This window comes from Perna viridis, chromosome 4 (genome assembly GCF_037379345.1).
Source record: "Perna viridis isolate PV_CMFRI_1.1 ecotype Kerala chromosome 4, ASM3737934v1, whole genome shotgun sequence".
NCBI classification, from domain to species: domain Eukaryota; kingdom Metazoa; phylum Mollusca; class Bivalvia; order Mytilida; family Mytilidae; genus Perna; species Perna viridis.
The window spans coordinates 6,831,040-6,843,865 of NC_142448.1; the positions used below are offsets into that span (position 1 = coordinate 6,831,040).

The 12,826-nt window shown below is 31.6% G+C and overlaps 1 protein-coding gene across 1 annotated transcript; it reads right to left on the reverse strand.

The window, feature by feature from the left end:
• Window positions 1-3,258: 3,258 nt before the first annotated feature.
• On the reverse strand, window positions 3,259-11,538 carry LOC148618671 (uncharacterized). Its single transcript, XM_088577815.1, has 9 exons — window positions 10,712-11,538; window positions 9,871-10,009; window positions 8,464-8,781; window positions 7,484-7,702; window positions 7,065-7,127; window positions 6,594-6,631; window positions 5,638-5,736; window positions 4,860-4,982; window positions 3,259-4,375 (listed from the first exon to the last, which is right to left on the reverse strand). Exons 1-9 carry the CDS (start codon window positions 11,216-11,218, stop codon window positions 4,286-4,288), a joined length of 1,596 nt encoding a protein of 531 aa, XP_088433941.1. The 5' UTR covers window positions 11,219-11,538; the 3' UTR covers window positions 3,259-4,285.
• Between the last annotated feature and the right edge of the window lie 1,288 nt (window positions 11,539-12,826).

Consider the following 12,826-nt stretch of genomic DNA (forward strand, 5'->3'; position numbering starts at 1 on the left):
TGTTTTCCGTGTCTGGTCTTTGTCCCTGGATTACATTCTTTTGATTACCGCAATAACCTTGGTTCCCTTGATTACTCTTTTATATATAATACAGTCAATATTGTAAATATAGAGTAATTATTCTTACATTTTGATTTTATCACATTTTGAAATTACCGTTTGTATAGTACTTAATTGAGCACATATTCCTTTAAGCATTCTTTGCATTCTTGCATGTTTTTTTCTGGCATAATAGGACTCTGTTAGAAGAATGATCGGTTATTGTTCTCCTTATTTTTGTAACAAATATTAGGTTCAATAGTACTTATTTTGGAAGAGTACAAATATTGGATTATTATCCCACAAAGAGTCATCATGACACTTTACTTGAAATAACTTAAATTCAAAACGAATTTCAATTTCCCTTTGGTTTTCCCTATTCATTAAATACAGTATTTCCGCGAAGAATTGATCAAAGTGTTTTAATAGGCATATATAATTCACCGAAAGGAGTTAATGATCTCTAACAATTAGGTTATTGGTGTAAAATGATCTTTTTTCAGTATTCAGCTCTGAATCAAAGTACACTTGATAGATTTTTTTCGAAATCACCTTGTAATTCAATCGCACATAAACAGTCAGACATCATATGTAGACATCATAGTAAACTCAAAATTAAATTGAAAAGACAAAGTCATGGAAAAGAAAACAAAATAAAACAAAATAATTAGAATAATAATAAGAATATGAAAATAAAAATAAAAATACTCCGAAAAAATTAATATTCGTGGGTATAAATGTATATATTTGTCGAAAATTAAAGACAGCTATCAGAAAACTTAAAATTACCATGTCTAACCATAACAGTACCAGATTATTCTTATTGTTAATTTTCCATTACTAGATGGTGATATTCCTGAAGTACTCTCCTTTGATTCTTTTGCTTGTACATGTAATTATAATAAAGTGTCAGAATTCAATAAACGTGGGTAACCGATTCCTTATAAATAAAAACCTTTTGCATCAGGAGTATCGATATCACATATACTACTAAAAGCATGAATTAAGTTTTTTCGTCGATACAACACTTTGATACGAAACTATACTAGCACTTGATTGTAGGTTCTTGGTTTTGCTTATCCAGTTTTCTATGGCAACTTAGTCTGGGAAGCATATTTTTTTTCAAACAACATCGGATCGGATTGTCAAATTCACAAGGTAGGTTCATTCTTAAAAATACAATTTTTCCTCTATTCTTTGAGTCTTGTTTTCGCAAATAGAGATATTCGACCTTCAATTATTCTGTTTGGTTTTATATCTAATCGATTCTTTCCCATCAGGCCATATGCATTGCTACATTAAAACCAGCATGCTTGAAAACGTAGAGACTGATTATTTCCAGGTAGCTCTAGCGAGTATTCTTTTCGGTCTATATGTTGTATGTTGATGTATTCAATGGAGTGAATTAAATGTATTATAGTGTGGATTTTGTGTATGTTAATTTGTTGTCAAAATTAAGTTTGATCTTACATTAAACAGATGGTGAATGCTTTATAAACTAGTTTACTCCACCACAATTTTCATGTACATGTGAATAGTCAGGAGATGTGGGTCACTAAAGTGTTGGTGTCGTTACACTGGTATTATGCTTTTGTTTGAGGAATTGTTATCGTTCTACTACCGTGGATTTATTACTCTTGTCGTCGGGGCGTTTCAGAGCTTGCTTGAAGACGTGTTTACACCAGTAGAAGGCCTACTTGAGAATTGAAAGTATTAACTGTTTTGGATTTAAATTATACCTGGTGCATTTGTTGTTTTATACCATATTCGTTCCTTTTCCAATATGAATGGTATTTTTGTAATTATCAATCAATGTATCGGGGTCATTTCTTATTGACAAATATCTCCGAGGGTATTCGTCAGTCCAGTAATAAGGCCTAATTTGCAGTAATGTGCAGTATTTCGAAATTAAAAAAAAAAATAATACCGGTTTCATGAACTTCAGGTCTTAATTGAAGTAGTACATAGGTTTAAAAATATTAGTTTTGTTGAAAGTAATGTCAAATAAGGGACAAAGAGTAATCAAGGGAATCAAGATTCTACCGGAAATCAAAAGAATGTAATCCAGGACAAAGACCAGACATTGAAACAGACAAATACACAAAAGAACATAAAGTAACTAAAATAATACATACAAAGTAATAAAAAAAGAAAACGAGCAACTTGGAATCCACTAAACACTGTGAGCATGGACCAGGTACACCGGCAGGGTAAGCTTCCTATGCTATTCTAGAGACACCCGCCGTGTTTCTCATAAAAAGTCAAATTCGGAGTAGACGAAAGAGGAAAGGAAAAGTATATAATAAATGTGACAGATAGTTGTCATTTTGTCTTATTAAAAGAAATGATCTTTCCGGTTAATCAGATATTGATAGTTACCGTACTGCTTATCAGGCGACACTCTAAACTTATGGATAATATAAACCTGTTTATGATGTTATTATGTAATTAATTAAATCCTTTCCAGATAAATATGTGTACTTCCTAGCGAAATACATTAGTTGCAACAAGAAAACTTTATACTCTGGAACATATAGAGTTGTATTTCGTAGGAATGGATGGTTGAAAATGTAAAATTAAAAACATGAAGTAAATTAAATCTTTCTACAATTGTTTTGCTTTGTTTTCTTTTTTCTAAAATACGTTTTGGTTGTTGTCTGCATCAAATGAGTGAAAAAATATCGGCATATAAAGGTATAAAATATGTGACTATCGTCTTTTGCCTGTTGATTTATATAAAATTGGATGAATATATTGTCAATTAATTCATAGTAATCTTTCTATTAGTATAGTTATTATTTGATTAAAAATCGATTTCATAAAGTAAGACTTGATTCTATCTTTAGTAAGGTTTGGGTTTTTCATAAAATATTGAATTGGAATATTTTGCTTTTCTTTTAGCTTTTAGTGAAATTTAATCAAGTGTATGACAAAACCGTGTTTATGTTTTGTAAATGTTAACGATTCTCAGTTTGATATTCCTGAGAAGTTTTCGCTATCTTATATTATAACACAATGAAATGTACTTTTAGATGGCTGTATCGAATTTCGAAGTAAGATCATCACAATCTTTGTTCGTGGTAGAGATATTGAAATTAAGTATGATCAAATTGCGAGTGTCTTCGGTTCTGTAATTTGAAAAGGTTGTAGTTGATTAAGGATAACTATTTGAAGATAATTTCAATTAAAGTATTGTTTAAACTAATGCAAAATGTACAGTCACATGGAACAACATTTTAATTGTTATATCTATAGTATTAAAGTACAGTTTAAAAAATGTCATCACTTAATATAAAAAGAGAATACAACATAGCCATTTATATAATACAACATAAATTATAAATATACAATACAACATAGCTATTTATACAGTACAACATAGCAATTTGTACAATACAATATTGCTATTTATACAATACAAAATATATTGACTGGCCTTACTATACGACTTTTTTCTGAGAGAGAATTTAGATGTCAATGCCATACATACAGATGTTCTTTCTGATACGTTGAAATCTTAGTTTTTCGTTTTCTCAAATGGTAATAAGAGTTATATACTGGATTAAAAAATATACAAGGTGACACTTGAGCATTCTACAACCATGTATTGTACGATGTCGAAATTTTATTTAAATCTACATTATTCATCAACCAGAGTACTTAAACAACCTGTATCACCTTAAGTTCTAAGTCAACCTTCGTCAAATTAAACCTTTAAACTTTTCCTTATTACAAATTAAAGCCAACTTATGATACGTGATATTGAGGAAGTATAGACCATGTGAAAATGTAGGGTCTTTTAGAAAAAAAACTGATACGAATTTGAAACTGCCGATTTCAATGTAAACAGGCGATATATGAAAGAAAAATATAATGTTCATTCAGTAATAGGTAGTATTTTTTCCTCGGTGAACACCATTGGTATAATGTATGAAATGAGGTTTAAAAGGTTCAAAGAGTTCATATAAATATCTTATATCAAACAAATGATTCAAAAATGTTGAAAATGTCATTTCAGCAAGATTTTGACTCACCAACATGCCTTCATCAAAAGTTAAGTCTCCATAATATTTCATAGATTACATTATTTCAATTAAACATGGCAACATTTACCCTCAGAATGCATAAAATGTTGCATCGTTAACTGTCGACATAAAGTACGAAATCCCGGTCTGTTCCGATTAAATTATCGGATTGATTTTCCATAAACCCATCTGATTTAACAGTTAATTTTGGCACATGTAAACTAAAATCTTGCTGACTTTGATAACGATATTGTTTTCCCCGCGTATTGTCCGACAACATTTTGTTCGTCATCAAATGGATCCTCACTTTCCTAAAATTATAAATAGATACAGAGACAACAACACAATCAACAAATAACAAATTCAAAAATACCTGGAGCTTCCGATGCTTGATAAAAGTTCTTTACGGCTAAGTTTGAAATATTATAGTTTACTAGATATCATTTGTCATGGGTCTTGTTCAAACATTAGGATGTTAAATCAATATAGGATTCATAGACAAGTAATAATTGGTGTAATATATCACAATAAACACAGAAAAAAATACATGTATAATTTTATAAGACAATAAAATATACCCTTTCACATAACCATTATAAGATATATGTTTTCCAACTCAAACGAGCAATGTCACCACACCTGGTAACTTCTTACAACCTACATTGTGTTTTTACCGGATTGTGATAACAACTCTTATAACATCCACACTACTGTCCGCTTTAGATGCTAAACTGACTCTTGTATATACTTTTAAACTTGTAAAAGTGAAATAAATAAAAGTGTAAGTTAGCTTACATCATGTTTCAGTTGATCGTAATAGCCACTCTCACAACGCTCTCCACTTGAGTTACTGGACAGACTGGCTCTGTATGGCACCGTGTCATCTAATTCCGAAACCGTGCTATAACTTCTACCTCTCTGAAAATGACACATTATTTTATTCTCATTGTTGTCAACTTAAGGCGGCTCAATGATAAAAATCTTTTTTTCCGAAAAGTATAATAATGGGGAGAGGGGGCCCATGAATTTAACATATCGTCTCAAGTCTACAAATTTATTCCATGCCAGAGTTTAGTAATTAAATGATTCTTCCAACAATAGATACATGTTTCGAGTATTGACCAGCATTGTCTAGTCTGCGCTAAGTATAACTGTCTTTATTCAACTTCATTAATATAATTTTTCACCAAACAACGACAGTTTGAAATACAGCACTTATAAATAACAAAACTTTTAACCGTTTAGAATAATCCAAATGGTAATTGTAAAGAATCGGTGATGGATCATGTATAACTTAACATACAACCGCACCCAAAAATTATGTTGATTCAGCGAAAATAAAGCGGGACATCGGGTAAAACAATCCAAGTATTGCCAAGTTGTTTTACAGGAGATTCCAGGTTTTTAACAAAACTGTCCATTATTTTTTTTTATTAATATTGCCTGATTTTTCCTTTTGTTTTTGTTTTGTTTTGTTTTGTTAGTATTTCCCTTTTTTACAACGTGATAATTTTATCAATGATATATATAAAATACTGTTTGGACCATCTTTTTCCGTATTTTTATAACATACCATTTTAGCATTTCCATAAGCTTCCAAACCTTCCTTTGGTGATTTTTTCAATGCTTTTTTAATGGTTGGCATCTTTAATCTTGGCCACATGCCCGATTTCTGTTTCGGAGAAATTTTATTTCATTAACAATATATGACAGTATGTAATGATTCCTGACAAGATTTGCTTCCGTCTTCACTAAGAACACGAATTTTTCAAGTTTATTGAGAGAAAGCGATTCGCAATAACGATGGTCGAATAGACCATATTAAAAAGTGAAAATTAAGAATAGAATATGATTCCACACAAACTGCTCGATGTTTTTTTTTTACAGGACACGCTACAAAAAGCGGTAGTCCTATAAATTCTAAGTGTGCTCTACGAATTCACTTAGATACTGAAAGTAATGATGTCATTAATGCATAATTCAAGGCAGGTTTTCCACCCAATTACTTCTATTTTATATCTACACCAATGCCAAAATCATATGTTTTTTCACCCGAATGGCAAGTTGTCCTTTATATATAGTTGTTATTCATTTGCAGAGTATTTCAAGGACAATAGAACTGAACATTCTTCGGTTTGATTGTCAAAAATGACATCGACGGGTGTGAAAGAGATGTAAATTCAATCACTATTCAGTTCTGATTGTTTACAGAGATACAAATGGATGGTATACATTTTTCATCTATTGTAGTACACTTAAGGTGCTTTTGTTGGCGATATGGTATAAGACATATTTTAAGATTTATTTTTGTAAAAAAATCTGGATAACATTAAGTAACAGTATATCTGTTAACTGTATTTTGTTAAAGTATATGACAACTTACTGGGCTACACCAAGACAAATATCTTTGAAGGACCATTAGTTCCAAATTATAAAAGAATTATAAACAATATAATATTTTTCTGATTTCACACGAGGAACTAAATATTAATTATTCATTGATATCAAATGAATTATACAATACAGTACCTTTTTTAAGCCTTTCGCTGTGTTGTCTTCGTGTAATTCTGTGAATTGTAAAAATGTTAAATATGTGACAGTTTTGCAGTGTGATAGCTGTCGATCTTAGATTTCATTTCGTCATTTCTGTCCCATTAAATAGTAAACTGTTTATCGTTAAAAAGGCATGGTTTATCTCAAATATTCTCCACTTAAAAATATTTTTTTCTCTCGAAAGGAATATAATGAAGATTTAAATTCTTGGGAAAAAAGCTTCAAATTTGAGAAACATAAACACTATAGAACTCAAATCTGACACTTTCTGCTATAAATTCAAATAATTCTAGATTTGTATTCAGATCTAAAACACAAATATTGTTTTAAAGTGATCATTCACATTTTGGTGGAGTGACGTTTTTGCCTCTTAATATTTTTAGTGGAGTATAGTATTACATTGGAAATACCGGGAAGTTTACATCATTCGAATACTGTGATACATACCATATATAGTGTTCAGCTTTTTTTCTTCAATGATTCCACTATCAGTATTGTTTGGCACTTTCCCTGTGTTAAGAAAATACATTACTAATTCAGAAGTTATTACAAGGCTTAATTTATTGCAAATATTGCCATATGCTTGTAATCACATTAATTAAATCTCGTAATTGACTTTTTTTCCGTTGAATCTCCGGTCACAAAAATTTAAATGTGCTTTTTGGTCTTATTGAAAATAGATAAATGCATCAGTTTTTTTCTCAATCAGCAGTATTCTTCTAAATTAAGACAGCTTAGTATATACTCATAGACATAAAAAAGCTTTTGAAACTATACTGGAGGAAACCTCAATTTAGCACATTAGATTTTTTTAACTTTAACTTTTGCTCAAAACATTCAAAGGCATTATTATTGATTTATCATACCTAATACTTTTTCACGTTTCACAAAACTTTTGATAGCCTGGGATACTTCTTTAAACTCGTTGCGATGTGCAATCATTTGAGGTGTTTCTTTATCTGAGTTCATTTTAAGACATGCATGTATGCTACCCGGAATTTCCAATAAATCATTTGTCAAACATTGGAGGTTATGCTCTGCAGCAAAATGTAATAAAGTTGGTATTTTTTCATCTTCTTCTACATCTGTGAAAACATAAAATGAATTACTTTTGGTTTTTAATTAATCTTTATCTTGATTTCCCACATTGATTGTTTAACGTTTATGTCATTGTTATTTTTAGCTACAACACTTCAAAATAAATACACGATACATCACAGTTTAAATTCATACCAGAACACCCACCTGTGAAATTCTACAAAAAAATATAACACTATAGTGTCTGATCTTATATAAACCAAAATATTTCACGAGGAAATTAAAACGAAATGAGAGAAGTAAATGGAAGTAAACGACAGGGCGTAGCAGCCTATACGCAAATACGCAGTTGCGTACTGTCTGAAAAAGTAACAAAAATAAAAACACACATTTTAAAGATGAAATAAAAGTTATTTATTACATATGCATACCATGAACGTAGTATAGGCTCTGAAAAACTGGCTCCAAAATCGTTAAAATTCAGGAGTTTCCCTCAGGGCTTTGCCTTGCCGGACTCACTGGGGGGCTTGAGCGACCCTCCCCCCCAAGACCCCTCGCCGTAATTTTGCGTACAACTAAAACAGGCCTAGACACGCCCCTGAACGAGGTCGTTTTAGGAGGAAAGTAAAGGTTATTCCATGGATTTCTTGTAGGATAATTTTGTGTAGTTCAATTTACTTATTGACAATAACATTTATATGTGGTTTCCTTATTCCTGGTGCTGTTCATATCAATTACATTTCTGAGTTAAGAAATCTTCCATGATTTTTTCTTCTATATTTTGTGTATATGAAAAATAATTTATTACCTGTTTGAAGCGTTGAGTTCCACTGAGAAAGTTTGACATCTTTCTGTTCTGTAAGCCATGAACTGAGATTTTTGTCAAATAATTCAGTTTCAGTTTCACATGTGGAATCCATGTTCAAATTAAAACATTGACAGAAAATTGGCAAAGGTTCGTCCTGAAAGCCTAATATCTGTCGAATAAGGTCCTCTTTTGTCGGTATATAGCGACGGTAGTTGTGATGTGGAAGTGGAGGTATTTTTGGAATTGTACCTTGGATACAAATACTCGTTTCTTGCGAATCTTGAACAAAACTGTGTTCGCTATCCAATAATGAAGGATCTGAATGAGAAAGATAACGTTTATAAAAAAAATCATTTGCAAATCTGTAGACTAAATAAATAATTTACTGTTACCATAGGCTACACGTGTCTATTCAATTGAGCAAGCATTTAATGTGCTTTCAAAAGAACATATGTCAGTACTGCTTAGATTGTATCAGTCCGTTAATTTGGGTAATACCCTTCACTAATTGTGTGTCCTGAAAAATCACATGAAAAAAGTTCAACATATGTTTCCACATGTTTAGGGCCGATAGGAAAATATGTGGTTTTGTGCATATAAAACACATGAAAACATCTGTTTCCAGTTTCAACCAAACAATGATCGTGTCGCATTTGAATATAAAAATAGGAGATTTGGTTTGATTGCCAACGAGACAGTCATCCACCAAATACCAAGCAACAAACAAACTTCTACGTGATCCTGCCGTTTTGATTGATGGTCAAAATCCATAACATAATGGAAGATGTAAAAAGCCCCAATACAATTGAAGTGAACCTATTCACAAAAGACGAAAATCAACCAAATTTATAGTAAAAACGGAAAACGAATAACAAAGAAATTAAAAACAACGACAACCACTGGATTACAGGTTCATGGCTTGGGACATGCACATTAAGTATGTGGCAGAGTTAAGCATGTCATATATAAAATATACCATTATTTATATGATTTATCCAAATATTTGTTTATGAATTAACTCGCTGGTCTTTAAACATATGTTTTCTGTTAGTTAATCATATATGGAAAAACATTAGATGAACATTATTTTTCTATTTGTTATAAAAGCATATAAAAGTCCTATGTTGACATTATTCTTGTACACACAATGTTTTGTTTTGTCCAGTTAAACGTATTCAGTACGGTTTGCAAAAACTCTTCAACAAATATTGATATCATATCGTATGTGTAGTACTGAGATTTAAGTGAGTTTTGTACAGATCTTGTACCTGCTTGTTTTTATTTATTGTTTATATTTTGCATTATTTGTATTCTTTATGGTACATGTTTGGACTGTGGAGTTCACTCTTTTTTGTTTCCCCCCACTTCACTGACACACCGGTATTTCACTTTTTTTTTATTTTATACCTGGTACACGTAATACGTAAGTTGCTTTATCAATGTATTCAGCTGTCGTTGAAATGTTTTCTTGAAATTCAAGGTCATTCAATTGAACTTCAATTTCAGTAGAACCTTTCCTATTACTGAGAAGAAAAACATCGGTACCCTGGAATCAAAATTTTAAAAAAATTCATAAAATGCATGTCCTAATTTGAAAAATGTCAATGAAGTGTCAAATCTAAAAGAATTTTAAGTAGAGTATTTATATTACTACTATTGTATTACTTAATCGTTAATAGATGCCTATACGTTTAACCTACTTATCTTTTAATAAATATTACTACAGCCAGTTTGAATAAAGTAATAGAATGATTGAACAAAAATGTTGTCGAAATTCGGAATTTAATGGGTTGCAATGTGACTTAAAATTTTAACATCGATAATATACTTAATTGTTACCCCCCCCCCAAAAAAAAAAAAAAAAAAAAAAAAAAAAAAAAAAATACAAGCACAAAAACAAAAAACAAAACAAAACAAACCAACCAACAAACCCAAAACAAAACGAAACAAAAACAATGATAACAAATATAGATATGTGTCCTTTGGTGAGTCAAAATTAATAAATTAATGTTACTCATTTGTACGATTGGGAAAAAGAACGGTAAGAGATATTTGCTCTCTTATGGGGGTCCTTTTCATTCACCTTACTTTGTACCTTAAAATTAACATAATTTATAGCTTGTAATTTGATATTACAAACCACTCAAAAGCAGAGCATCTATTGAAATATCAAGGTAGTCAATCGTTCAGTAGTGACTTGGTATGGTTATGACTGAACACTTGATGTATTTGTAGGAATATAACTTACTGTTTCTGTTGCAGCTGTAGCTACTCTGATAACAGGTCTGGTGATGGCACTTTCATCCGACTCTGATGATAATGACGGCCGTGGTGCTGGTAAAAAGTCATATTCCGGAGCTTTGGTTTCTCTTTTGAGGGTTTGAAGACGGCTCTGAACACATTTAGTCAAACTCACGACTGATTCTTCGGTTGGAAACATTTCGAAGAACTCCCACATGGATATCTTTAAATACTGATCACGGATAAAGTGTGTCTTGACATCCTTTTCCTCAACGCCAAGCAGCACAGCAATAGATTGGTGTGGATCCATCGATCGAACGTTGTCTTTGATGCCAACATCAAGGATAGCAGGAGTAGCAAGAAGTAAATTGATAGGATACAAAACATCATTGACTTCCTCTACGTTTTCTAATCTTACAGCTAGTTCTTGCTCTGCGAATTTTGTTTGTAGGAACTCTGCCCAGTCTCTACCATCTTCTTCAAAAAAGTATATTCCTGTATCTGAAAACTCCATCTTGTACTTTCTATACCTACATCCTTTATCGCATCAATTTCTACAATAGATATCTACGATCTTACCTTATTCACGTGGTTTTACATGTTCTGTCAAATGAAATGTGTGTGTAACTATCGAAGAAGGAAGTTTCCTTTTCCAACTTTTTATAAATAGAGCATCCCGTACAAATACCTCTCAAACTAATATTCATATTGTTCTTAATGTGTATATTTTAGTTACAATGTGCTATATTTGCAGTTTATTGCCCTCGTCGTAGTGATAACGTACGCATCATCTATAATTCATCCATACGACATTCAAGTAGCTTCCGTGTTGGAAAACTTAACTTGAGAAGTTTAAATAAGGAAATTGAATACCTTTTTATTTGGTACGATACTGAAATCCTTGACACTGTCCTGTCGATAGAGATGACCCATTTTAAAGTGCCAAATATTGATTCACATATTATTGTTCTCTCTACTTTTATTGCCCCTAATTGAAATGTTTTAGATTTCTTTTGTTGTACATCCATTTGATGCATTTCTATTTAATATTTTTTATATTTTTTAAATTCTTTTTTATCACATTATTTATTTTTCAATTTTGTATCGGGAATGTTCAATAGCTGTAATACAACATGTAATGATATTTACCTTGATATTTCACCCCCCCCCCCCTAACATATGTAACATATTACTGAAGCAAATTATGAGATTTGTGGTAAATTCTTTCAATAAAATCTTAAATACCGGATATAAATATGCATAGGTTAAACAAAGATATGTACTACTATTATAGCACTCTTATATAGTTTTTCCATTCCAGTTGCTCAAGCCTAGATGCTGTAATAGTTGAAGAATTTCAAACAAATCAGAACCAGACAGTGAAGGAATGGGGTCACCTACTATGGCAAATTTTGAAAAAAATTGATACATTTCAGAAGTCGAATTTGGTAATTGTTCTTTAGATAAATCATCTGCCAAGGGGCTGGGTAATCCTATGTTAAGTTTGCCCAAATTTTCTAACAATATAAAATTTAGTGTCAATATATATCTTTTATAGGAAAAGTATAATTATTCGCAAGCTTGTCGTTGTTGTTGCAATGATAAAATAATTCGTTTACGAACGATTATCCATGCTTAATAATATTTATCAAAAAGCTCAAGTGGGAAAATCGTGTAAAAATCTGCTTGTGCGATTGACAATGAAACCACAACAAATTACAGATTTGCTGCACAAACGCTAGACTTTTTATGAATATTTTTTTTTTATTTCACACGAAAACATTTTTACCGTTTAACTACTAAAGTGTGCAAGTCATGACTTCTGGCTGGATACAAATCCACTTTACACCTTCATGTAGCAAAAGTGGACCTGGATAGAACATAGCCTCAGAGAAAGTTCAATCACAAGACAGTCCCTACAATGGAAACCATAGGGAACATTACCCAGGGGCAGGTTCAGAAATCCTGGTGAAAGTCATCCAGCAGATAATGGCATGAACTTGTTCACAGAGTCTAGAACAGAACAGGTGGGTGACAATTATTGGTGGCCTACACTCCTCTGAAGAGTAGACAGGCGGATGACAATTATTGGTGACCTACACTCCTCTGAAGAGTAGACCGG

Coding starts and splice junctions, on each gene's coding strand:
- LOC148618671 (XM_088577815.1), bottom strand. CDS start 11,218: ATGGAGTTTTCAGATACAGGAATATACTTTTTTGAAGAAGATGGTAGA. Junction 7,703..8,463: donor GAACTCAACGCTTCAAACAG/GTAATAAATTAT, acceptor ATGTTTTCACAG/ATGTAGAAGAAGATGAAAAA. Junction 6,632..7,064: donor AAAGCTGAACACTATATATG/GTATGTATCACA, acceptor TACAATTCACAG/AATTACACGAAGACAACACA.